The 24,565-nt window shown below is 40.2% G+C and overlaps 1 protein-coding gene across 2 annotated transcripts in view; it reads right to left on the bottom strand.

Annotated features, from left to right (window-relative positions):
• Positions 1–24,307, bottom strand: part of mei4 (meiosis-specific, MEI4 homolog (S. cerevisiae)) — a 76,694-nt gene extending 52,387 nt beyond the window's left edge. For both annotated transcript variants that reach the window (XM_085382318.1, XM_085382319.1), the window contains exons 1-3: positions 24,159–24,307; positions 22,881–23,126; positions 21,138–21,655 (exon numbers count right to left, since the gene is read on the bottom strand). In XM_085382318.1, the coding sequence (XP_085238444.1) occupies positions 21,138–21,655; positions 22,881–23,126; positions 24,159–24,186 (792 nt within the window). In that variant the 5' untranslated portion in view covers positions 24,187–24,307. The remainder of the gene's footprint in view (positions 1–21,137; positions 21,656–22,880; positions 23,127–24,158) is intronic.
• Positions 24,308–24,565: the final 258 nt, after the last annotated feature.

The raw sequence follows: 24,565 nt of genomic DNA, 5'->3' as shown, positions 1-24,565 counted from the left end.
AGATTTTCCTTTTATTTTGTGCGCCACAAAGAAACTTCTCCACACACCAACACATCCTCTGTGCTGCTCCACAGTCTCCAGACGCCTCACATTTAGAACAAACAAACACTGCCCGAAGCTCATTAACAAACTTTTTAAATTATTTCAGCTGCTGATTTAACTCCAGTCGGGAAAAAAAAAATCTAATTTCACTGAAAAGCTCTGCTGAGCTGAGAAAGTGCTCCGACACCCGATGACAGAGGAGCAGCCAAATATTTTTAGTCTTGAGAATATTTTAGAGCATGATTTATAGCAGCATGCTCAATATCTGACATGGAAATACTCAAGTGGAGCAAAAGTTGCTCCATTTTGTAAAATAATGCAGTTTTGTCAATGGAAATTCCAAAAATGAATACAAAAGAATAAGTTTTTTACTTCAATGATAAAACACTCAGACTTCGATCCAACCGCAGCAGAGCTTCTTTCCTTGTTTTCCTATAACTGGATGCCCCAGGTGTAGAAGCAGTCGACTCAGAAAAGCTGTTTTTAAATTCCAGATTACGCTCAGAGCGCATCCTTTGCCAAGGCTCCAGTTTTGCAAAGATGGATGAATAAACTGAACTCTAGCATTTTTCTTTTCCTTTTTTAAATCAGCCTTGTCAGTTTTCCATTGGTGGAAATCATAAAAACATCTTTATATGAAAACCCTGTGGTGTATGTGCTCTATGTGTTACATTTCCACTTTTTCATGTTAGTTCCCTTTCTGCCAAATCAAACACGTGGAGCTCCTCGCTGTGGCGACCTCTCGTAAATAAATACCAGCTGAAAATAACTTTTCTAATTATCAATTAAAATCTGTGAGTTTTGTCTGTGAAACCAAAAAGATAAATTAGTGCTTGTGTATCTAATACAGTCACAAAACATGTATTATTATGCATTATTCTGTTAAAGAAGCTGGGGTTCACCTACCTTTACTTGCATGTGTGCGGTTATTTTGATCGGTTGTGGTTTTCAACGAATGTGCATATTAGAGGAAAATGTCTTTTGTACTGTACTACTGTAGCACTAATTTAATTTTGCAGATTCATCTCATTAACATAAGTTAATAGGTTTTTACAGATTAAGTTACCCGGGAGTGTATAAAGTAATTAACACCGACTCCAATAATTCCATGTATACAGTTCTGCATAATGTGCACTTCCAGTCTGGGAATTTAAATATACTTTGACACATTTCCAGTAAGATTATTTTTGTTTCATTATTTCAGCTTTTACTTAATGATCTTTCACCTGTGGACTGGAAAAAAAATTATGCTGGTAGATCGATTCTGTGGAAAACAGGTGCCTTATATGTGATAATTAAATATTGATTTGGTGAAGATTATGTGATTTTTGTGGTTAAATACTGTGGTGGTTGGAAAGCTCGCCAAAGCAGGCTGAATGTGCGACTGAATCCATTGTGAGAAATCTGTTTTGTGAGGTTAGCTCCTGTCTGAAAGTTCTTCAGAACCTTCGACGATTGTCGTCTCCTTCGCTTTCTGCAGCATGAATATTAGAACAGACTTCAGTCACAGTCTTAAATCCTTCTGAGAATTCGCAACTCTCAAACACACGAGAATCCTGAAGGCAACAATCACTCGACACTGATTGAGGCTGACACTACGAACTTAAATGACCTCCCAACCAAACAGAAGCTGCCCGATTAAAGGTTCACAACAGAAACCAATCAAACAAACTCAGATTAATATTCTCAGGTTGGGTAAAACTATGGGCTCAAAATGTGGTCATAAATATTTTGTACTTGTAAATCAGTTTCCTTGTAAATCAGTTTCGTATGTGTAAAAAGAATTTGTGTGTGTGTAACAAAGATTTGTGTGTGTAAAAAATAATTTGCGCGTGCGTAAAAAAGATTTGTGTGTGGACTTAGCCAAAAAAAACCCTGAAAGTTACAAGTACGAATTTTGACACTATTTTTCTTCCTTTTATCTGATTGGTCAATGTCATGTCAATCACAAATGTAACAATCCAATCAGAGAACAGATGGGTTTGGCTGTCGGAGGGGCGCTTTTTTTGAACTGCAGGTCCTTGAAGGGTAATACAGTTTGAAGCTGGAGGATCTCTATATAAATATCCGATAGCAGCTAGGTCCCCTAACTGTTGAAAGGATAAAGTTGTGGTATATCAGTGGTTAGAAATATTATTATTACTTTAGGATTAGTTTAACACAAAGTTAGGGCTGACCCGGGACCACTGCTGTGAGTCACAGTGCGCAGCATAAAAGTCCTTTCACATCGGACGCAGGATGTGCTGCTAATGCTAACTGCTAACTAAAAGCAAAGGATCCAGAATTTGTTGCGCTGGCTGCTGGGCTCTGTGGGTTTTTGCAGCAGCTCTACCTGTACTAGATGCACCTGCTCCTTGTCGTTTCTATCTCTGACTTTATGTCCTCTACAAGAGTTTCTGGTTTTTTTGCTAGTTCTTCAAATGTTAAATAAAAACATCTATGCTAATTCATAACGAAGAAAGCTTTGTACTGAAGACTGTCATTTCCAAAACACTGCCCGCCCCCACCCCGCGGTCCGCAGCGCTGTTGAAAAGGCTGTGGAAGTCCCTATCCGGTTGTTCAGTGATGACGCGACGAATCCTACTTCCGGGTCTAAAGTAGTCTGCGTTTAATATGGCTTTTGTGTTGTTAACATGTTTAATGTTTTGTATTTTCTTCTATTTGATCTCAAAAAGCTCCTAAAACAGTCAGTGATCCCTGTTGACCTCCCTCGGCTTTTATTACCACTAATCATTTATTTAAGCTCAGTTTTTAAAACCCTAGGATGTAACTACAGCCCAGCCCATGCAGCAGTATATGAATGACTAACCTCGTATTGTGGATGGATTATCTCAGTTGTTCTCCTGGCTGAAGTTTGGTCCTTTTACAGCATCCTGCCATGCGATTACATTTGTTTCTGACCACCGAGAACACTCACGTTAACTTTTATCGAGTGGAAAAAAGGTTAGCTTGTTTATATTATGCTAACATAGCTGTGTCGCTAGCGGTCACGTAGCACATCATTATATACCAGCTAGCCCAACTTCAGTAACCCTACAAACGTCACTGCTGTTTAGTTTTCTGTCTTCATTTATGCTGGAAGTGATAACAGAGCTGTACGTTTTAATTTGTTTCCAAAACCCCGCAGTCAGGACATGCTATATTGTATTTAGATAGAAGCTAGCGAGCTAACTCCCTGCTAACTTCTAACTCCGTTAAATGTCATAAATTCGGTTTTCATGGATGCCTGGATGTTAAACTCAATTGTTACACCTGGTAGAGCAGAACGCTGATCATTTTATTAAAGATGAAAGACTTTAGACAGTTTTTCAACTCTCAGTAATGCCATAGTGATCGTTTGATATATGGACCTGCAGCGGAGTTTAGACCCAGACACGGCTAGTGACGTCAGACTGAACAACCGGATATTAAACACGTAAACCTGTGACACAAAAATCACCAAACTCGGACAACCACAGACTGTTTTCCTTCGTGGTGATTAAGGAAAACGCTGGGTTGGCATGTAAAAGGGCATTTATTCCCTTCAAAGACCTGCAGTTCAAAAAAGCGACAGCCAAACCCATCTGTTCTCTGGTTGGATTGTTACATTTGTGATTGACATGACATTGACCAATCAGATGAAAGGAAGAAAAATGGGGTCAAAATTCGTACTTGTAACTTGCAGGGTTTTTTTGGCTAAGTCCACACACAAATCTTTTTTATGCACGCACAAATCTTTTTTACACATACAAATCGTGATTTACAAGTACAAAACCGATTTACAAGTACAAAATATTTATGACCACATTTTGAGCCCATATGAAACCAGCAGATCACCAAGTCCTCACTCGGTGACACACCTCCAACACCATCTTTAAAAAAGGGGTCTTTACTTTAACCAGGCAGCTAGGTGATGTTGCACCCATCAAACATACAAAAACAGTGCATTTGTTTAGGACTATTTTCAGTGGCGTGTTTGGTGCTTTCTTGAGTATTTGTGGCAGCAGGACTCTTCAGGGTAGCAGTGCAGCTCACTGACGTGTTTTTAATAGTTTTAATGGAGCACACAAGAGGTTTTTTGACTAGAATATTAAAAGTATACTGATCCCAAAACACACTGTCAGCCATTTTACAGCCGACACATCCAAACTGTCCTCTGATGTAGTTCCGCCTGGCAGCTCCAAAAACAGCAACCAGGGGGTGAAATACCCAACTCTCAGACTTCATTAAAACTTCAATTTTGAGCAGGGACCACGTCCAGTTAACCTACGACTGACCTGGCAGTTTGAAGCCCAGCAGAGAGGTGTAAATCTTTATTTATTTATATGAAAGAGACAAAAAGCCAGCCTGCATCTCCTTTCTGCTGCTGGAAAAATTTTTGCCTTTCAACCAGTATGACACACTCTTTGTAAAGGTTTGTTATTCTCCTTCTGTTCAGCTGTGAGACAGACTGAGGATTACTCACAGTCTTTGGTTTGATCGTTGGAAGTTTTTTTTTCCCCCCTTAAATTTACTGCAACATCTTATTTCATGTCTTTCATGTGTTACCTGCACATCCTTTAAAAATGCATTTATTTTGTATGCCTTTGGAAAAATGATGTTACAGAGTACAAACCTGTGCAAGAGGCCTATTTTTTTAAGCCTAGCTTCCTGATTTGTCTGCATATGTGAAGGCACTGTAAGAGTGAAAGGCAGCACCGTCAGAAAAATTAATGGTGTGATATGAAGGCGAGTTTAAACACTGGCTGGATCCAGGGTACGAGAAGGTAATAAAAGTTCGTCCAGCAGACAAAAGGATGACATGGGTAAGATGAGGCAGCGGTGGAGTTATAAGAAGTCAGACAGACACCAAACTGTTCACCCTCTGAAAGGTTACTGCATGAAATATGTCTGCAGTTCAGCACAGAGGGAGAGTGACATTTGAACGAAGCCGCTCGGGGATCCGGAGCTGGCAATTTCACCCTGTGAGCTCTTCATCTTGTCCAATCGCATTCGTCTTGGCACACAACAGCTCGTCCAGGTGTGTCTGAGAAATGCAGGCAGAAATAAGAGCTCACCGTGAGGACCTGAGCAGCTCTGAAGGCAGGACCTACCACCGAATAAACTGCAGCTGTAAACTGAGGCTGTAAGCAGTTTGCTGAAACTTGCAGAGGACTCTTACTCAGCTGTTTTCACTGTTTGAATACACAGCCAGGGTTTCAGAAAAAGGCCAAACAATGATGGTATAAAACTGTCTAAAGCTGTCACATGGGTCTCCGTTTTCAAATTTAGTAACACCAAACAGTGAAATCTCTTGTTATTCCTTTCTGCACGACTACAAAATGACTGAGTGGCTCAACAAAATGCTGAAATGCATCTAATGAAGACTGTAGCTGATAGAAGTGATCAAGTTAATGAGCACAAAGGGGTTAAGTGCTAAAACACAGGCATGCACAACCTGTAGCAACTTATCCAAGAAGTCTGGAGCATGTGAATGAATACGAGGTAGGTTTGTCAGAAGATCCCAACTTTTAGAAGAATGTTAAAATTATAAACGCCCTGTCTCACAGTGATGTTGAAAACCCTTTCCAAAGTCGAAGTCTTGAATAATCAGGCCCCATCATACCTTGAAGACCTCATAGTAACCGAGCAGAGCTGTTTGCTCTCAGACTGCAGGCTTACTTGTTGTTCCTCAAGTATTTAAAAGTAGAATGGGAGGCAGAACATTTCAGGCCTCTCTTCTTTGGAGCCAGCTCCCCGTTGGGATATAGGAGACAGACATAAATAAAACTGGACCTTTCGAGTGTTATTGAAGGGTGAACTGGGGTATCTAATCTATTTAAAAACTAGTTGCATAAACAGCAGCAACAACAAACATAATCTGTGTAAAAACATGAAGCAAATGACCTGAATATGAGCAGATCTGTAAGGTGACACTTCATAACTGCCAGTTTAGCACTTATTATCTGTAACTAAACTTTAGTTAATAGTTTTTATTAAAACTGACATTACTGACATTCAGCATTGAGCTGTAGCGACGATCTTTGCTGTGATTCTGACAACGCTGACTGTCACTACATAACAGATAATTTAGCTGCTTCCTTAGAAGAGTGCCATCTAAAATGTCCTCAGAAGTCAGTGTGCCATATGATTGCATTAGCAATAAATTTAATAACGCTCTATATGAACAGTTACACACTATATAGGACCACTTTATAGAATTATATTTGTGCGCAGATGTTGGCAGCTATCAGCGAATAGTTATCAACTATTTTGAAACAAAAAAAAGACTTTTTATCCATAACAGCAAATGAACTGTACAACAGAAAATACAAATGCTATTTATGGCCTCCTCACAACAATGATAAGAAAAGTAAACTGGGCCAATATAGCATGTTTGTTAATACAGAGACACACATGTCAATGTGATCTCTGGTCTCCCACTCAGAGACACAGGTCTCCGAGTGTCCAGCGTTCAGACCTGAAGACACTCTTCATGTGAGAGAAAATCTGCTCACACAGATATGTAGAGCCAAATACTGTCAATAAGGCCTCTGCAATGTTCTGAAGACAGTTAAACTTGTCAGGTAGTGATGTCCAGCAGGTGAAAAGCTCCATGAACACGCACAGCTGTGGATTCCAGCGTTCGTAGTTCTGCAAACTTTGACCCCCACAGAGTCGAGCTTTTCAGTTCAATCAGCTGCATTTCGATGTCCTCTGTGTCCAGCCAGTTAATGCAACACAAATCCAGCTGCTCATTAAAGCTTTCTGGTTTGATCAGAAAAGAAAACATTGGTCCATACACAAGAAAGTCCCAAAAACCCATTGTGAATTCTGACTCGAGTATCCGGATGTATCCGTGTATTTAGGTGGTGCTGATGCTCCTGAAGCTTTTGAAGTGTCTGAATATGGAACGTTCAACATTGCTTGAAAAAACTGCCAGCAAGCAACGTCCCTCTCACCGGTAGGCTAAGTTATTTTTAGCCAATTACAAGTTTAATCTGGTAGTTGGGGTTGTTAGCTAAGATACCGTCATTAAGAAGTGGCACAACTAATGTGTCTATGCGAGTTAATTTGCGATGTGCACCACTGGCCAGGTCATTTATTTTCTAATGCACCATCTCAGATTAATTCACTGTGTGTCATGCCCGGGGCTGGACTGGGAAAAAAAATTGGCCCGGCACTTTGACTAGAGACGGACCTACCAGGTATTATAGGAAAGGCCATAAAGCGTTTCAATGAAAACAAATGCTGTTGTGACAGTGATGTACACTGTCTTGTTGGTATATGTATACATTTTACATCAGATAAAAACTTGTTGTAAGATTCAGATAATTATTTATTAAAAGCTAGACATTTTAAACCTTTAAAACCGGTCGGAGCGGGCACGCTCCATTTTCTGTAACTATTTTTTAAATCCCTGTAGAACCGGAACCACGTAAGCTAGCACAATAATTTGTACTTACATCTTATTCCATCAACTTGTCCTAAGTCACGGTTTCCTTCTACATATAGCTTTGCAAAAACAGCATAAAAAGCAACAAAACCATAATATTCCAGAAACACGCTTTGCCGATCCGATCACCTGTTTATAACACTTCCTATGTTGGAATAGACGTCAGCGCGAACTGTCGCGTGTCCACCATTACCTGGCCAAAACTGGAACTGACGTCATTTTCGTGGAAAATGTAGTTTTGTACCTTCGGGGCCTTATAAGCCTGTACTGGTGTTTTTAAAAGTCATGTTTGACTTCATACTTTTCTGAATAGTTTCTGGGATGCTTAGAACTCAAATTGCACTATTTATTTTCATTTTTCCAGCAGTATATAAAAATTTGTGTATCTCAAAACTAAAACTATGAAGACACTCAAAATAAATTTCCTGTTGTTAGAAACTATTTTGTGCAACCTTAATGTTTACAGTTTTGAGGAACAAAACTTAAATTTCTCTAACTAGAAATATATGTAAAAAACAAAAAAACAACAACTATTTTTTGTAGTTTATTGCACTTTTTTGCAATTTATGTAGTTATTATAGAGTTAATGCATACATATTATCAAAATCTGGGCTATAACAGTTATATTGATGTATAGCAACTTGAAATACTCCCAAAAATGGCACTACAGCATGTACAAATATAAAGATAACTCTGGCAGACTTGGTTCTATGGTAGGTCTTAAAGGGTTAAATGAGAATAAGAAAGAAAAGTATTTCTTTGTGCCTCCCATTCCCTGTTAATGCTCTACCTGCCCCCCTGGCAAAACTTTGCTAGACCCACCCCTGCACAGTTACCAGTTTTCAGCTACGTAGAAAATGATCCTGGTGTTATTTGTCTCTCAGAAACAGTTCATAACTTCCCTTCAACTCATTCATTTCACCTAAAAGGTAAACCTGTTTGTCCTTTACCTGTTCAGCTCACCACATATCCAAACCGATATCATGACCAGCAGCTTTACAGCTGTGGCTCCAGCAAACATCGGCTGATACTAGAAATTAATATTAAATAAATTCTAACAACAGCTGATCAAGCTTAAACGTGCTGCTGTTATTTAACGCGACATCTGCTGGTTTCCTCTTTCTGGCGCAAAGTGGGCGATAAATAAACAAGAGAGAAAAGGCGATCAGCTGATCATTGATCAGTTTCATGATTAAAAAACTCCTGCTTTGTGTCTTTTTTAATTCTAGCTGAAGTACGGGACAAACTGTGTTCCTTCTCAGCTCAGTACGAAACGCGTAATATTTTCTCTGAATACGGGACGATTCCGGTTTTTACAGGACGGTTGGCAACTCTATTAACTAACCTTATGAATAAAATAAAGTTCACTATCAGTAACATCATAGCAACCGAACAGCTGTATAGAAACTCCGTCATGCTAGCTAGTACACAGTAAGAGTTATTGTAACTGACTGTAAAAAGTCAGCACAACGAAAATAAACTAAACTTGGTTTAAATCTGACCCAGATAGACTGCAGGTCATAACTTCTTACCTGAAGTTCAGTTCTCTCCTCCTTCTGCCTCCCCTTTCCGTCATCCACCTGCTGGCCTCTGTGGAAGCTCCGCCATAGCCACCACCAAACAACTGAGTTATTTTTACACATCGACCAGCATCCGGCCAGTCCACCACCTTTCATTGTTTATACCGTTACAAAACAAACAAACAAAAAACAATCGGCCCATAAAAATGAAAAATCACCATCACAATGCCCGGTGGGCCGATGGCCAGTCCAGCTGTGGCACGCGTGCCCTGGGTTGCCGACCCCTGCACTACTCTATATTTCTAGGAATACAAAGTTTTTAAAAAGCAGTGATTAAAGTCACTTTATGGTGTTTTTAACTTTTTAAAACCTATTTCTTATGAGTCACTCGATTCAACATTTCAAGTCATAATAAGAAAAACAAAAGATTAAAGAATAAATCACTCCATCCTGGATGATCAGTTGTTTTATAGCTGTCCCCCAACAAAGAAAAACTGCGAGAGGACTCGTGTTAAACTGCACCTGAACCTCGCCTTCCATCTCCAAAACCTAATTTCCAGGACCTCTGATTCATGTATACAGACCACCTCTTGTTTTGTGGGGAAAAAAAGTCATCACATAAAGAAGAGTTAGAGCGTCGATTTTGATAAGACTTGTGCTGGATGGTGTGCGGTGGGCCTGTGCTAGACAGACCCAACAGATGGCATGAGTGAATATGTCCACACAGCAAGATGAGATAAACAAGTTAAATATTACAACATGCAACTGTCAGCCACAGCACCAAACACACTGACAGGTGAGGAGAATAACACTGATTATCTTGTTACAGTGGCACTGCCAACGGGTGGGATACATGAGGGCAACGGGGGAACAGTCAGTTCTTGGTGTTGATTCACTGATGGAAAGAAAATGGATCTGAGACTTTAGAAAGTCACAGATTGTGATGGTTGAATGACTGAGACAGAGCATCTCGACAACAGCAAGGACCAGTGATGAAATACCCACCAAAAGTGGTCCAAAGATAATCAGTGAGCCAGCAACACAGTCAGCCCGATGCTCACTGATGTGTGGAAGGAGTGAACTCTGGACCGAAGCATATTCAAGTGCACATTTGTTTTATTTGATGCCATTCACACACAAATTGGAGAAAGGGTTTAGGATATGGAACCTCGTCTTTCTCAGGGCCTTGAATGTATTGTAACAGCACATTTCAAACAAGTTTGGGCAATTCTTTTACATTTCTTCATCAAATAAACATGCAAAGAGTCAAGACTGTGGCTCTCTGTGCAAGTGAAACAGGCATGAGAGCCAAATAACTTAATCTGAAATATAAAAAAAATTCTTGATGTCTCTACAGGAGAGAACAGTAGTGGTGGCTGATCACAGGATCCTCTCAACCTATCAAGATAGCAAAGTCTACCACAGAGAGAAGACTGAAAATATGGAGGTTTCAGGTAAGTTGGATGGGTTTCTCCCAGAAGGTCGTCATGTTAGCTTCGTGTCAATCAGTTCTGTTTGACGCTAGACTGCTAACAGCCAGACAGACAGACAAACATAGTTTGAGAGATATAATTTTAAAATTTTGTGTGATGGCAGATACCAATAACCATTTGAGCTGATTTAATTTTAGTGAAAATCAGGTCAAGGTCACAACAAATGTCAAAATCAGTAAAAACATCTTCAAGCTTCCCAACAACACACCTGATCTTTGGGGACATAAGTACCTAGGTTTGCTAAGCTAACCTTCACCTTCATTATTAGCGCCCAAAGTTCACCTCGGGAAAAAAAATGTCTAGAAACCACATAGAGTAATACATCATATGAACAGGCACGAAGACAGCTGTCCAACACGCTTTTTATTTTTTCAATTCAGCATGACAGTGTCACAATAACAGGCTAACGTCATCATAAAAACAAAGTGCTAATACAAGTTAGTGTAAGTGTTAGTACAGCCCTTACCCTAAAGGGGAAGGGCTGTACTAATTCTCTGAATGCTTTTGTTCTTAAAGTGCTGGACTGTTTGATTGGATCCCTTTAAAAACGAAATTTCATGTATAAAATTTCACTTTAAAATTTTAGATAAGTCCCTACAAAGTAATGGTTCAATAATTCATTCATTACTTTTGTATGCTGATGTATATTAGAATAATAAAATACCAAGGCCCGCCTTAACTCACACCAAACCTTTCAGGAACAATGAATTAGACCAAAAATGACCCAAAATAATCAGCAAAGTCGATCCAGAAATCTTTGAAGGTTGAGGTACGACTATGTTGCTCATTAATCTGATTTTATCAGCATTTCGACCCACAAACAAACGAAGACTAAAAACAGCTACAATAAATCCTGACAAACCATCACAAATGACTGAAGGGTCAGACTGAGCCGCATGCAAAAGACTCTCCACAGCGTATTACAAATTAGCATTTTAACAATGATTATGACAATTTGCCCAGCTACATGTTAGTCCTCGATAAGAGGAAATTGGGTATAAAAATGTCTGTAAGCGCTTGAGTTTTTAAACCTAAAATTAAAGCTGAGACTGTGAATCACACCTAGGTTTTTTAATTTCAGATAAATTATGGTGGGGAAGCAGATCCAAAATTATTCGCTTTATATAACCTATAATTTCCGCACATTTGGTTTATGTATTTGCAAAACGAAGAAGAACTCCGGGCAAGACAAGGAATACTTTGAGTTTAAAATCCTGAAAGATATAACATTTAAGTCCTCTCTTTTTTAAAGCAATTGCATGAGGTAATCACAAGCAGATTAATCATTTATTTAAAAGTAAGTTTTATTATTTTGTGTTCAATTGTGTTTGCAATTAAACGAAAGTTCCTGACAGAAACAGAGCGACTGCTTGTGTATAAAACATCTCACGATAAACTGGATCAAGACTGATGTTGTTTATTAAATGATTTCAACAGTTTTAATAGGCAGGGAGGTCGTAATAATGCACGATAGTGTTCTCCCTCATCTCTGTCAGTTAAAGGGAGACACTGAAATCTACTCAAAGCTCCACGAACTTTGCCAGACAATCTCGTCTGCTCACAGATATGAAATTGTTCTTGAACGGCGTGTTTAATAGATTAGTCTGGTGTCAGAAAGCTTTACAGTCGTGTCCCAGCTGCCGTTTTTTCCTCCTCGATCATGTCAGGAGCCGTTTCCAGTATTATAATTACCCCTGCCCTTCATCTCTGACCTCCTCTGATATATACGAACTGTCTGTGACAATCAGTTTGACTGGCAGAGCGATGGCGTGTTCGTCAGAAACAGAAAGAGTTCATTAAACGGCTATCCTCAAAGTCCTTTCCAACGTCCTGACCCAAGAAGTTACAAAGAATGCAAATTTTTAATGGAAGCTGAGAGAAGGCTATCAGCTGCACAATGAAAATGCTTAGTGTGCTGGAGACCCCAGAGCCCCGCGTTTAAAGATAGAGCAGTGAATGACCACATTTTGCTTCAGATATAAGCGCTCTTAATTATTTAATAAGACGGTTCATAAGGTGCTCCTCTGCAAACTACTTAATAACAAATACGTAGAATAAGTGGGACCTCTGAGTATTTAAAAACCTAAAAATAAGTGAATGTTTGGATGGCATAAAACATGTGACACAGCAGGGTTCAGTGTGTTTTCCATTTTAACAAGTGAAAACGCTTCACATGCTCAACAATGAAGGCCGTTACACCTGGTTTCTGTAGCCAGGTCCACACTCCTCCTGCCAGGAAAATCAAGCTAAAGGGGTTTTTGTATGCTTGCATTTGATATGACAGAGCAGCTGTGTTTATCAGTGATGAGCTAATGATGAGCCGTATTCCAGTCCGGTCGTGTTACAGGTTAATCAGGAGTGACAGGAAACATGTAAACAGACAGCATCTGCCTCTCCAACTGCCAACCACGAGGTCGAAGAGCTCAGACTTCATGAAAACGTCGTGCTGAAAAGTTTCATTACCCTATTTTCTGTTAACACCGACAGAATGCGAACTCTTAACTTGGAGAATGCAACATTTCATTCATCAGACCAAAGCAAACACTGGAAACAAGAGGAGAGCAGAAAACTACAAAACCTGTGCCATCCCCAGTCAAAACAAAGGATGTGCATGATTTTTAAATATTCAAACAGTTATAATAACATATACCTTATATATCAGTCATGGATGGGCCTCCCAGAGCCTGGACCTCAGCATTTCTGAAGCAGCATGAGATCATCCTGACAGAGAACAGAACAAAACGTAGAAGCATCCAAAGAAGAGTTTTGATTGGAGAACGATTCCTGAAGATCCTCACAGAGCTGACAGAGAGCTGCTCAGAGCTTTACAAAATCTTTAAACCCATTTCCCATTTTCCCAGATAAATTTAAAGGGATGGCTCTAAACTTTTGCACAGCACTAGTTATTCCAGAAATCATCATCTGCTGCTGCTTTTTAATGCTTTAATGAGTTAAACACTCTGTAAAATGTTTTTACAGTATTACTGTTAGCAGTGCGCATTATCTGGGATGTTTCAGTGCCAACAGCTCTGAATTGACATGCAAAGGCTTCGTCCCAAAGCTGCTGTTTTGTTCTATAGTTCATCCACCACACCAGAGCGCATCGATAACAGAAGAGGTAGAAAAACCAGTTTCTCCAGGCTCGGCAGCATCAGTGCACCAGAGTGCACCACAGCCTGGAGCTGCTGCATTTTAAGAACGGGCCCAGCTGAGCTCAGTGAACTGCATCACCTACAGAAGAACGATCACATTTTAAAAGCTATTTCTCTGCCTGTGTACAACCATGTCTGACTCAGAGGAGAAACTTTACACCTCTGTGCTGAGCGCTGCTTCATTCTGCAAAAAAAAAAAATCAAACCCCAGACTGAAAGAGGAGGGAGCACATCAGAAACAGTGATTGCACATGCATCACTGATTGGTCAAATCGAACCATCAAAGAGGATTTTTGCTCTGAGTTGGAGTCACACTGAGGAAAACTGTTGGAGGAGAAGTTACTGGAACCGTATGCAATAAACTTTGAATCTCGCCCCCTGTGAAATGGGCGCTTCAAAGACAGGGACCACATCGTTTTCAAAGTGACTTTTGCTCCATGAAGATGGTGATAAAACATAAAAAATAACAGGCCACTGCATGCAATCTGGTTCTGGTTCTGGTTCTGCTAGTACGGTCATTAAATGTGATAAATCAGTGAAAAATCACAAATCTACGGAAGCGTAGAGCAGCCACCCAGGCAAAAGAAAAATACAAGTGTATCACGTTATAACGTGAAAGGTTTATTGTTCTAACAAGATACTTTTCCTGTTTGTACAATATACTATCATGTTTGTACAATATACTTTTCACGTTTGAACAACATAATATCACGTTATTACAATATACATAATTATCACGTTCGTACAATATAAATATTATATTGTACGAACGAACCAATTTTACTCCAGCTTTCCGGTTTTCTCCAGACTGTTCTATTTTAAAGACTGAAAACACCCAAAAATATATAATCTCAGCATAAGAAAATAAGGAAATTTGTACTTTTTTTTGAAAAACTTGTTCAATCTTCCCCCTCAGTGCCAAACAGCTTTTTCTGCTGTTGACTTTTGTTTGGTTGGGCTTGTTGGATTGGATGACTGAAAGGTCAAGAAGCGACACATAATGGCAATTTAGCAATTTATTGATTCAGCAAACAGGGGGATCAGTAGTATGTGGAAGAACCGCACACAGCCACAAACGCCTGGCACTAGGGCTGCTCAATTAATCAAATTTTAATCACCATTACGAGCTGGGCTTTCAACGATCATTAAAAATGACTGAGCCGATTATGAGCCCCTCCCTCATGCTTTACTCTCGCGCTGCTCCGTGTGGCAAATCGAGCGCACCTCTCTGCATTTCGAACACCCGTCACAACAATTAGGAGGACCCGAGGGAAGCTCGGAAAGCTAAGCAGAAGTTATTTGGAGAGGAGAGTGACTGCCGTTGGTTGAAAAGAGGTAAAAAAAACCCAAAAAACTTCAGTGGTGTGGAAACATTATGGGTTCGCGGAGTCAGATGTGGATCAAGTAGACATAGTGTGTAAACTTTGCTATGGTGTGGTAGCTGCACCACAGAGCAACACTGCAAAGTTCACTAAACATAGATGTTTACATTTTTCATTTATTTTTTATATTGCAAACATTTGCACTGTTATCAGTATTTGCACACTGTTTTATATTATTTTTTTAAAGTCATTATTCAATACATTGTTATTTTTAACCCTTTAAAGCCGGTCAGAGCAGCACGCTCTGTTTTGTGTAACTATTTTTAAATCCCTGTAGAACCTGAACCATGTAAGCTAGCGCAATAATTTTTTTTGCATATGAAACCAGAGGAGTTGTACTTACATCTTATGCCATCAGCTTGTCCTCGGTCACGATTTCCTTCCACATAAAGCTTTGCAAATATTGCATAAAAAGCGCTTGCAGCAACAAAAACATAATACTCCAGAAACACGCTTTACCGATCCGATCAGCTGTTCCTAACACTTCCCACATTGAAACAGACGTCACCGCTAACTCACGCATGTCCGCCATTTCCTGCCCAAAACTGGAAGTGACGTCATTTTCGCGGAAAATGTAGTTTTTTACTTGTAGGCCTTAAAAGCCTATACTGGTGTTCTTAATAAGTCAGGTTTGACTTTTCTGAATAGTTTCTCTGATGCTTAGAACTCGAATTGCACTGCTGGAAATAGTTTATTTTGATGCACATGCTGTTTTCTTTGCAAATTTGCATCATAGGATTGTTTTTCGTTTGTCCTGCAGCATATAAAAATTGCTGTATCTCCAAAATAAAACTATGAAGACGCTCAAAATAAATTTCCTGTTGTTGTAAACTATTTTTTTGCAACTTTTTTGTATTTAAAGTTTTGAGGGATAAACCTCTTAAATTTCTCCAAGTAGAAATATATGTAAAAAAAAAAACAAAAAAATGATTTTCAATTTTTTTGTAGTTTATTGCAATTTTTTGGAATTAATGTAGTTACTATGGACTTAATACATACATATTATTAAAATATGGGCTATAACAGTTGTATTGATGTATAGCAACTTGAAATGCTCCCACAAATGGCACTACAGCATGTAAAAAAAATAATATAAGCTCTGGCGGACTTGGTTCTATGGTAGGTCTTAAAGGGTTAAATAAATATCGTCAAATAATCGAGATCTCAATTTCAGTGAAAATAATCGTGATTATCATTTTTGCCATAATCGAGCAGCCCTACCTGGCACCTCCTCCTCATGGTGGTCACCAGCTTGGCCATGCTGTGAGTGACGGCCTCCTAGCTGCAAATCAACAGGAGCTCAGCAGCCTTGCTTTTATACAGAAATATGGCCAGTTCAGTCCCCCAATGCAAAGAGATAAGCTGTACTCGTCAGTGCAGGCTGACCCTGAGTAGTTGCAGTTTCTTGGCAAACTCTCTACATTTCTACATCAGACGGCAGTTATTTGCAAACCTTTACCAATGTCTCAGAGTGACTGCAGTCAGTCCGATTCAGACAGTGATTGTTTGGAGACAGTTTGCCAGGCAAAGGTGTTAAATGCTCAACCTCCAGATGGCCTGTTGGTCGCTGCAACTACTTTCAGTGCAACTACTGATTTTTGATGTTTATGTTTTTTTTGTGTAGTGGCTATACAGGTTTACATTCATAGATTGTAAAGAATCACTAACAGCAATGATAAATACGAATTACAATTTTGAGGCTCTCCAGGCTAAATTTCTTTTAATGCGAGTGTAGCTTAAACAGATCAAATGTGCCCATTACATATATCCAGTGTTGGGACTAACGCGTTATTAAGTAACGCGTTACAGTAACTACGTTATTATTGTGGTAACGAGCACGGTAACTAGTTATTATGCCAAAACTGGGAACGCGTTACTCGTTACTGGGATTTAGATAGGCTCGTTACTCGTTACTTCGTGTGGTGGCTATCGCGGAGCTTCCACAGATTCAATAACATTAGCAAGTGGTGGAGGCCAGCAGGTGGATGAGGGAAAAGGGAGGCAAGAGGAGAGACCCGAAGTGGCCGCTGGTCCGAGAGTGTCAGGTGAACTGAACTTCAGGTAAGAAGTTATAACCTGCAGTCCATCTGGGTCAGATATGAACCAAGTTTAGGTGGAGTTTATTTTCGTTATGCTGACTTTTTCGTACTGCGTGCTAGCTAGCATGACGGAGTTTCTATACAGCTGGGTGGTGCTATGTTACTGATGTTGAACTTTATTTTGTTCATAAAGTTAATTATTAGAGTTGCCAACCGTCCCGTAAAAAACGGAATCGTCTGGTATTCAGAATTACGCGTTTCGTATTGAGGTGAAAAGGAACACAGTTTGTCCCGGACTTCAGCTAGAATGAAAAAGGCACAAAGCTGTATTTATTCTGTGTCTTTGCTGCACAGCTGCCTCTTCTTCTCTCATTCTCTGCCCCTCCCTCTCCTGTTTCTACTTCAGTCATGAAACTGATCAATGATCAGCTGATCGGCTCTCTTGTTTATTTATCGCCCACTTTGCGCCAGAAAGAGGAAACCAGCCGATGTCGCGCTAAACAACAGCAGCACTTTTAAGCTTGATCAGCTGTTGTTAGAATTTATTTAATATTAATTTCTAGTATCAGCTGATGTTTGCTGGAGCCACAGCTGTAAACCTGCTGGTCATGATGTCTGTTTGGTTATCTGGTGAGAGGGAAACATGAAGATGAAACCAGGAGATGTCCTTACTGAATCATCAGAGCTGTGATGGAGAAACAGGTTTACCTTTTAGTTAACATGAATGAGTTGAAGGGAAGTTATGAACTGTTTCTGAGAGACAAATAACACCAGGATCCTTTTCTAAGTAGCTGACAGCTGGTAACTGTGCAGGGGCGGGTCTAGCAAAGTGTTGCCAGGGGTCCATGTAGGGCATTAAAAGGGAAAGGGGGGCACAAGGAAATACTTTTTTATTCTCATTTAAAATGTCTCACTTTTAAAAAATAATTATCTGAATCTTACAACAAACGATTGATAGATTGATGCATATGTACCATCAAAACAGTGCACATCACTGTCACAACAGTGTTTGTTTTCATTCAAAGGCTTTATGATTTTTCCTATAATGGTGGGCCAGTCTCTAGTCAAAATGCCCGGGACGATTTTCTTGTCCCAGTCCAGCCCTGTATGCAGCTCATCTGCAGTCTGGTGTTACCTACATCTTCCTATTCAGAAGGCAGAATTTCCGAGTTCTGAGTACAATTGAAAGCACCACGACTGCAGTTTTTGTGTTGGATGTAAAAAGCAGGCTAGGATAGAATCAGGCGTGGGATTTCTCTCGTGGGAATGTGCACATTATCTTTTCCTTTCTATTGGTTGGTGGCACAGTGCACTTGTGGCAAGTAAGCAAGCTAGAAGACTGGCAATCTTGCTGGGTTACGGAAGCAACACATTAACAAGAGAATTCTGAGTAAAACCAAAGTTACTTTCCCTAGTAACTAGTTACTCTGAAAGTAACGAGTAACTTGAAGTAACTGAGTTACTTTTGATAGAAGTAACTAGTAATGTAACTAAGTTACTAATTTAAAGTAACTTACCCAACACTGCATATATCACATACTTTTAAAATGATCAAGCGCTGCTGCTGGTGTCGTAGTTAAACCCTGTTCTTCCGGCTGATGTTGCTCAGTTTGAATTCACTCTGCATTATTGTGATTATTAGTAAAATATATAAATATATAAAATAAAGCGCAGAATAAAATTGTAAATGTAAATCATTTACAATCACATGACTTCTCTGGATCTTCAGACATGCTGGTTAGATATGCTGTAATGCTCTCTCTTTCTCTACATCTGTTTGATGTATTAACAGTTTTTATTATTTTCATATTACTGTCCCTTCATTTGCATTTCTTTTAAATGGCTCCAGGAAGCTTAGAGCAAAGATATGGCTGCCATTCCAACCAGGCCGTACTTGTTCAGTCTTTTTCGTGAACTTTAACCTCCCACAGGCTGACTGAGGCCGGTAGAGTCTCAGATGGAGCTCTTGGGTCTTTTGCTGTTTTGCACAGTTTGACCTCAGGGTGAATCTGAGATGGGATGTCTAATCCAATGTGGCAACTGAATGCTGCAGATCAGCAAACTGCTGTAAGCACATACAGCAGCTGTTTTACAGTATGTGTTCACAGTTACTGATTATAAATCAATCAAGTGGATTTGACTGGCAGCACTTCAGTGTTACTCACACTTTAATTCATAGTTCCTCATCCAAACCAAGCCGAGGATTTTCAGTAATGAAAATACACCTGACCTGTGACCCCCACTACACATCCTATCAGTCTTCTATTATTAATCTATAAACATCTGCAAATAACTGACCAACTGCAGCTTTCAGTCACCCCTGTTGGCTACAGGCACTTCTATTAGAAAGAAGGAGGACAGCTGCTGTTGGCCTGCAGCAAAGTTTACAAGAAATATGAGGAATTGAGAGACTGGAGAAATAAAACTTCATCTGCATACAGAGAGCTTTAGCTTTTCATTTATTTTGCTGTATAACACAAAGCAGTGGTGGCTGGATGTTTCTCTTCATCTTGGTTGGAGGAAATATAATTTTTTTACATGTGAAGGTTTTGATGTCGACTGTAGTGCATCCAGGTTTAGTGTCCCGTAAACTGGACATCGGGCCACCGGTTATGTCGAACTGTGTACACTTACGGCAGAGCAACATCGAACAAACACTGTTCAGAATTCATGTGGAAAAAAGAAAAATCTCCAGTTTCATGAGGATGAAAACAAAGACAGCAACATGTTAACTCTCTGCACAACAAATATCTGCGTTGCTACAGCCACTCGCAGCCTCTCTGAGAGCCTCAGAGTTGCTCCTCTGTTTTATATCTTTGTAACTGAGTCTTTTCTTTCTTTTTTCTGTTTTTTACAGAGTAATTGATCAAAAGAAAAACTGGAGAGACTGAAAACAGTTGTGCTGTTTGCAGAGCCGGCTTTTAAATCCACCCCAGCGACGCGTCTCTTTCACCCCTAATCACACTCTGTGGTTGTTGGTGGTTCACTGGGCTAATGATCATTTTTTACATTTGCCTCTGAGCTCTCCGTTGCTGCTACATTCAGCTGAATCGACACATATTTTCACACAAACCCCCCAAAAATTAAATAAAGACAGACACAAAGACAAAGGAGATGATCCCTGTGTGAATGAAACCGTTAGCATGAGCCTTTGAGCACGTTTCACACAAAATACCCAAACAGAAAAGATCACAAAAGAAAAACTGCAGTGCAAAAACACATCGATGAGACATGATTACAGTAAGCACATTTTGGGGGCTGTAGTCTTTTCTCCATGTTGGTGTCCAAACTCTGAAAATCTTCACATACTTTGTCTATGTTGTCATAAAAGAAGTGTGAGGCTGACTTTAGTTTAGGACATCAGTGGTGCCCTTGAACGTCTCCAAACAAAGACACTCTGTTTTTTTCTGTGACTTTCACCATCATTCATTCTTCTGTGCTTCTCTGTCTGCCAGTTACTCTGCAGATCTCTGCTGCAAGAAACTCCCCACGATACACACTCACAGCACTGGGCTGAAGCCAAACTACCCACGATTACCACCGCTGAAAAGAGGATACGACTGGCTCCAGTCATAACTGACTGGCATACTGAAAGCCAGCAATGGCTCAACACACAACAGTCCAACTGGTCTACAAACTGGGAGCGTTTGTTGTAAATGGCCTGCAAATGGTAAATGGCCTGTATTTGTATAGTGCTTTACATAGTCCCTAAGGACCCCAAAGCGCTTTACACTACATTCACCCATTCACACACACATTCACACAGGCTGTCTTGAGGCGGAAACTAAACAGAAAACGATGAGGACATGTCCATCAGGCAACAAGTTAATGAAAACAAACACACCCAAAAACTAAATCCAGGAAGTTGGGAAAGGTTTGGTGAGACAGCAAAAGAATGTAAAGAAAAAATCTCTTTGAATCTGCAGATCATTGCAGACTAAACAAAAACTGTAAAATAGCTCAAAGCTTCTGTAAACAAAGCGACTGTGTAAATTATGGAGACTCAAACAGAGCAAACCCTCTGCAGCCCGCACTGAGAAGCTTAAACCTGTAACTGTACAGCTCTAACCTCGGGGAAGGTTTTCCTGTACTCACCCCGTTGGGCCAATCACTGTGCAGCAGCATCCTGCTCAGCTCCCTCAGTGGCTCTTCCACACGTTTTACAAGCTCAGCCGACGGCAGCTGCTGGGAGCAGTAGAGGTCCATCGCTTGGGCAGCGATCTGGCAGGCCTTCAGGAGGAGGTTGTGTGATTCCAGCGTGGAAGAATCCCTGCAGGCGGCCGCCACAGAGTCAAGGAGCTGGCACACGGTGTCAGCGAGTACTGACCCCACGTCTCCATCACACCCGAACCACAGAGCTTCCACTCCTCTGCTGTTCCCATCCACTCGGTGCAGGGCACACAGCGACTGCATGAACTGCACATGAGGATGCAGCGTGGCTTCATCACGGTGACTGCAGGGAAACAGCGGTGGAGGGGAAGCGGCGGCAGGCTTGGCTTTATGCAGGAAGAGCTCGGGAGTCTCTGAGTCAAAGTCTTGCTGATGTTCTTCGCTGAACTCCACTCTTCCTGGACCAAACAAATCCTGGGAAGGGTCATCCATCCTGCTGCTGTCTGCAAAAAGAATTACACAGAAGAATGAATCGAGCGCACAGCATGTTCGTTTCCTGCTGCCTCAATGGGTTTGTGTGTGTGTTTGCGTTAATTTGGTATTTTAACATCTGAATTCTGAATGCTTTAAGTTAAAAGGCGAATGAAGGTCAGGAGACTCTCATCAATAAAGCGGTTTTGGGGCAAGAGGCCATCGCGGCCTGTGGGCGGGGCAATACTGGCAGCATATGTATGGCTTGGTTTAATATAAATAGTATAATAATCATGTAATTATGCCATAAAGAAGATAATCACAGTCACTTATTTCCAATATGATCCCCGTCGTCAGGACAAGCTGTCACTGAGCTGCCTTCAGCCGAATTTTACTGTCAACCTTGGAAGTTACAAGGTGCCGACATCTCATAAACTGGAGTTTATGTTTCAGCCTGCGCTCTTCCTCACACTCAAAAACATCGAGAGCTCACACCTCTAAACACCTCATTTTTTTTAAAGAGGGAAACTGTTTTAAATACTTTTAGAACATTATCGTTAATGGTGTGGCATTTATAGTATCTAATGAAGAAGCATTAGGGGCCAGACTGATAGTCTAATTTCGTATAAATATGTATTTACTTAAAGTGTACGTTTAAGAGTTTCTCAGAGGTAAAACTTCATTTTTGACCTTGAGATGAACCCTAATGCTTTGTTGTTTTAAAGGTCTCTAAAAACAGATCAGTGGGCTTCTGATCTCAGAATTACAGCCGTCTTACCTCGTAACCCTGACAGCAGATGCACCTCGGTAGCCCTAAATGTCTCCCTACGGCCCTTGAGGTTTAGATTTAGGAGGACAAACGTTTTCCTTGAAACAAAAGGTTTCATAAAGGTGGCTCTATTTATAGCTCTGTTTGTTTTTATATGCAACAGTCTGTTAAATGACAAAAAGATGGAGCCTCTGCTGGGAACCAGGATTCATTCAGGTATGGGAAATGAATGATATCATCATTTAAGCCTGTCATGGCGCCTGGCGAGAACCAGCAGGCAGCTACAGGTCTCCCACATAAAAGAGGAATGATGGGCAGTAAGTGTGGAAAGAAGGAGAGCGCATATAAATGTGCCATATAGAGTTTTAGAAGTAGACTCTGTAAATAAGCAGCATTTCTACAGGATTTAATTCAAATTAAAAACTCTTTATTAATTATACTAATAAGCCACTCTGACTTCAGTGAGCTGACTCTGGAGGAAGGCCTACCTGCCACCTGCGTGCTGCTCTTTGAGGCACATGTCGCTGTGGCGATCAGTGCTTCCTGCCGCAGCCTCAGCACCTCCCGCTGCAGCTCCTCTGCTTTCTTCTTCCAGCCTTCATCCTGACTCCTCAGCCTGCAGCCCAGAGCCTCGGCGTACTGCCTGCCGCTCATACCCGGGGGGCGGTTTCTTATTAAAGCCACCGCCACCGCCACTTTAGCCTGCGTGGAAAACCACTCGGCTCGACTCAGTCCTAAAAGATAGGGGCAAATATTTCAGGAAGTCCACATTCCAAAAACTGATGGGCTGACTAACTGCATGAATGTAGAATGTAGAAATGTTATTAGAAACATAGTTTTATTAGGTTAAGCATATTTAATGTGTGTTTTTTTTTAAAATAATATCTATATTTTAAATAGGTTTAATTATATTTTCTTTCAGTCTTAACTTAAAATAAAAAAGTGAAACTTTAACTTTTGTTCTCCTTCCCTTTAATTAATTTTACTTCTCAGGTTTAATTTTATTGGATATTATTTACATTTTTTGCTCATTGGAGTTTTTTTCCTTTTACCTTTAATGCATTTTTGGGGGGGTGGGGGGTGGGGGGGGGGGTATTTTTACTTCTTATATTTTATTTAAATTCTTTACTGACTGAACTTAAATATTAAAGCCAAATTAACAAAAATTACACATTTTTCCTTTTTTCTGTTTATTGTTTATCGCTAATTTTACTGTTCTTTATAGTCTAGTTTTTACATTTGAAGGTGTTAATTTATTTAATTGTTATAGTTTAAGTTAACTAAACTAAGTTTAGTGAGTGTCTTCTGTCACATTTTAACTGAGTGCTTATCCAATGAGCCACAGTATAATAGACAGTACACAGGACAATACAAAATATATAACGCATTTATTCACTGATACAATGAAATTATGTCCTTCATGCTGCATGTGGTAGTGGTGATCATTTTGTCCCAATTTTATCCAAATATATTATGCATCTATTTTTGGACAGGCAGCTAATAGAGCGCTAGAGAGAAATAAACCCATGACTTTATTTTACAGCTCACACAGTCCATCCGTTTTTATTTTCTATATTTTCATATACCCTTAGCTGAGAGGAGAACTAAAACTGAGTGAAACTTTGCTTCAGGTGAAGTTAAAACTACAAACTACAAAATCTAATGGGACCTAGCTAGCTGCACAGCTAACAGTCCAGCTAATGTTCACCATTTTTCTCTGCACTCTTCAACAAACTGATATACAAACTACACAAATAACTATTTACCTGTTAAGCCGTCATCCTCTTTCTCCATTAGCCGCTGCCTGTCCTCCTCACCTTCCGAATAAACTTAACTGAAAGTCCTTCACTTTCAGAGCTAGCCTATCTTCAGCAGCTAGAAAGATGGTAGTGATGTGTCGGTGCGAACGAAATGGCTCTTAGAGCCGACTCTTTGACGTGAACTACGTGAGCTGGCTCCTTTTGTTTTTTTTTTTCTTTCACCCTCTCTCTCTCGCACTTTTTTTCCGCTTCACTCTGCATGCCAGCCTTGTGCTTTGCGCTGAGCAGAGGGGGGAGGGGCAGTAGTTACACTTGCAGTAGCACAGGTATGGGCTCAAAATGTGGTCATAAATATTTTGTACTTGTAAATCAGGATTTGTATGTGTAAAAAAAAAATGTGTGTGCCTAAAAAA

The sequence above is a fragment of the Rhamphochromis longiceps genome, linkage group LG15, assembly GCF_057381845.1.
Source record: "Rhamphochromis longiceps isolate RC_006_pf linkage group LG15, R_longiceps_female_GT1.1, whole genome shotgun sequence".
In the NCBI taxonomy this organism is placed as follows: domain Eukaryota; kingdom Metazoa; phylum Chordata; class Actinopteri; order Cichliformes; family Cichlidae; genus Rhamphochromis; species Rhamphochromis longiceps.
The sequence above is the reverse complement of the archived record's forward strand: the minus strand, read 5'-3'. Positions and strand labels throughout refer to the sequence as shown.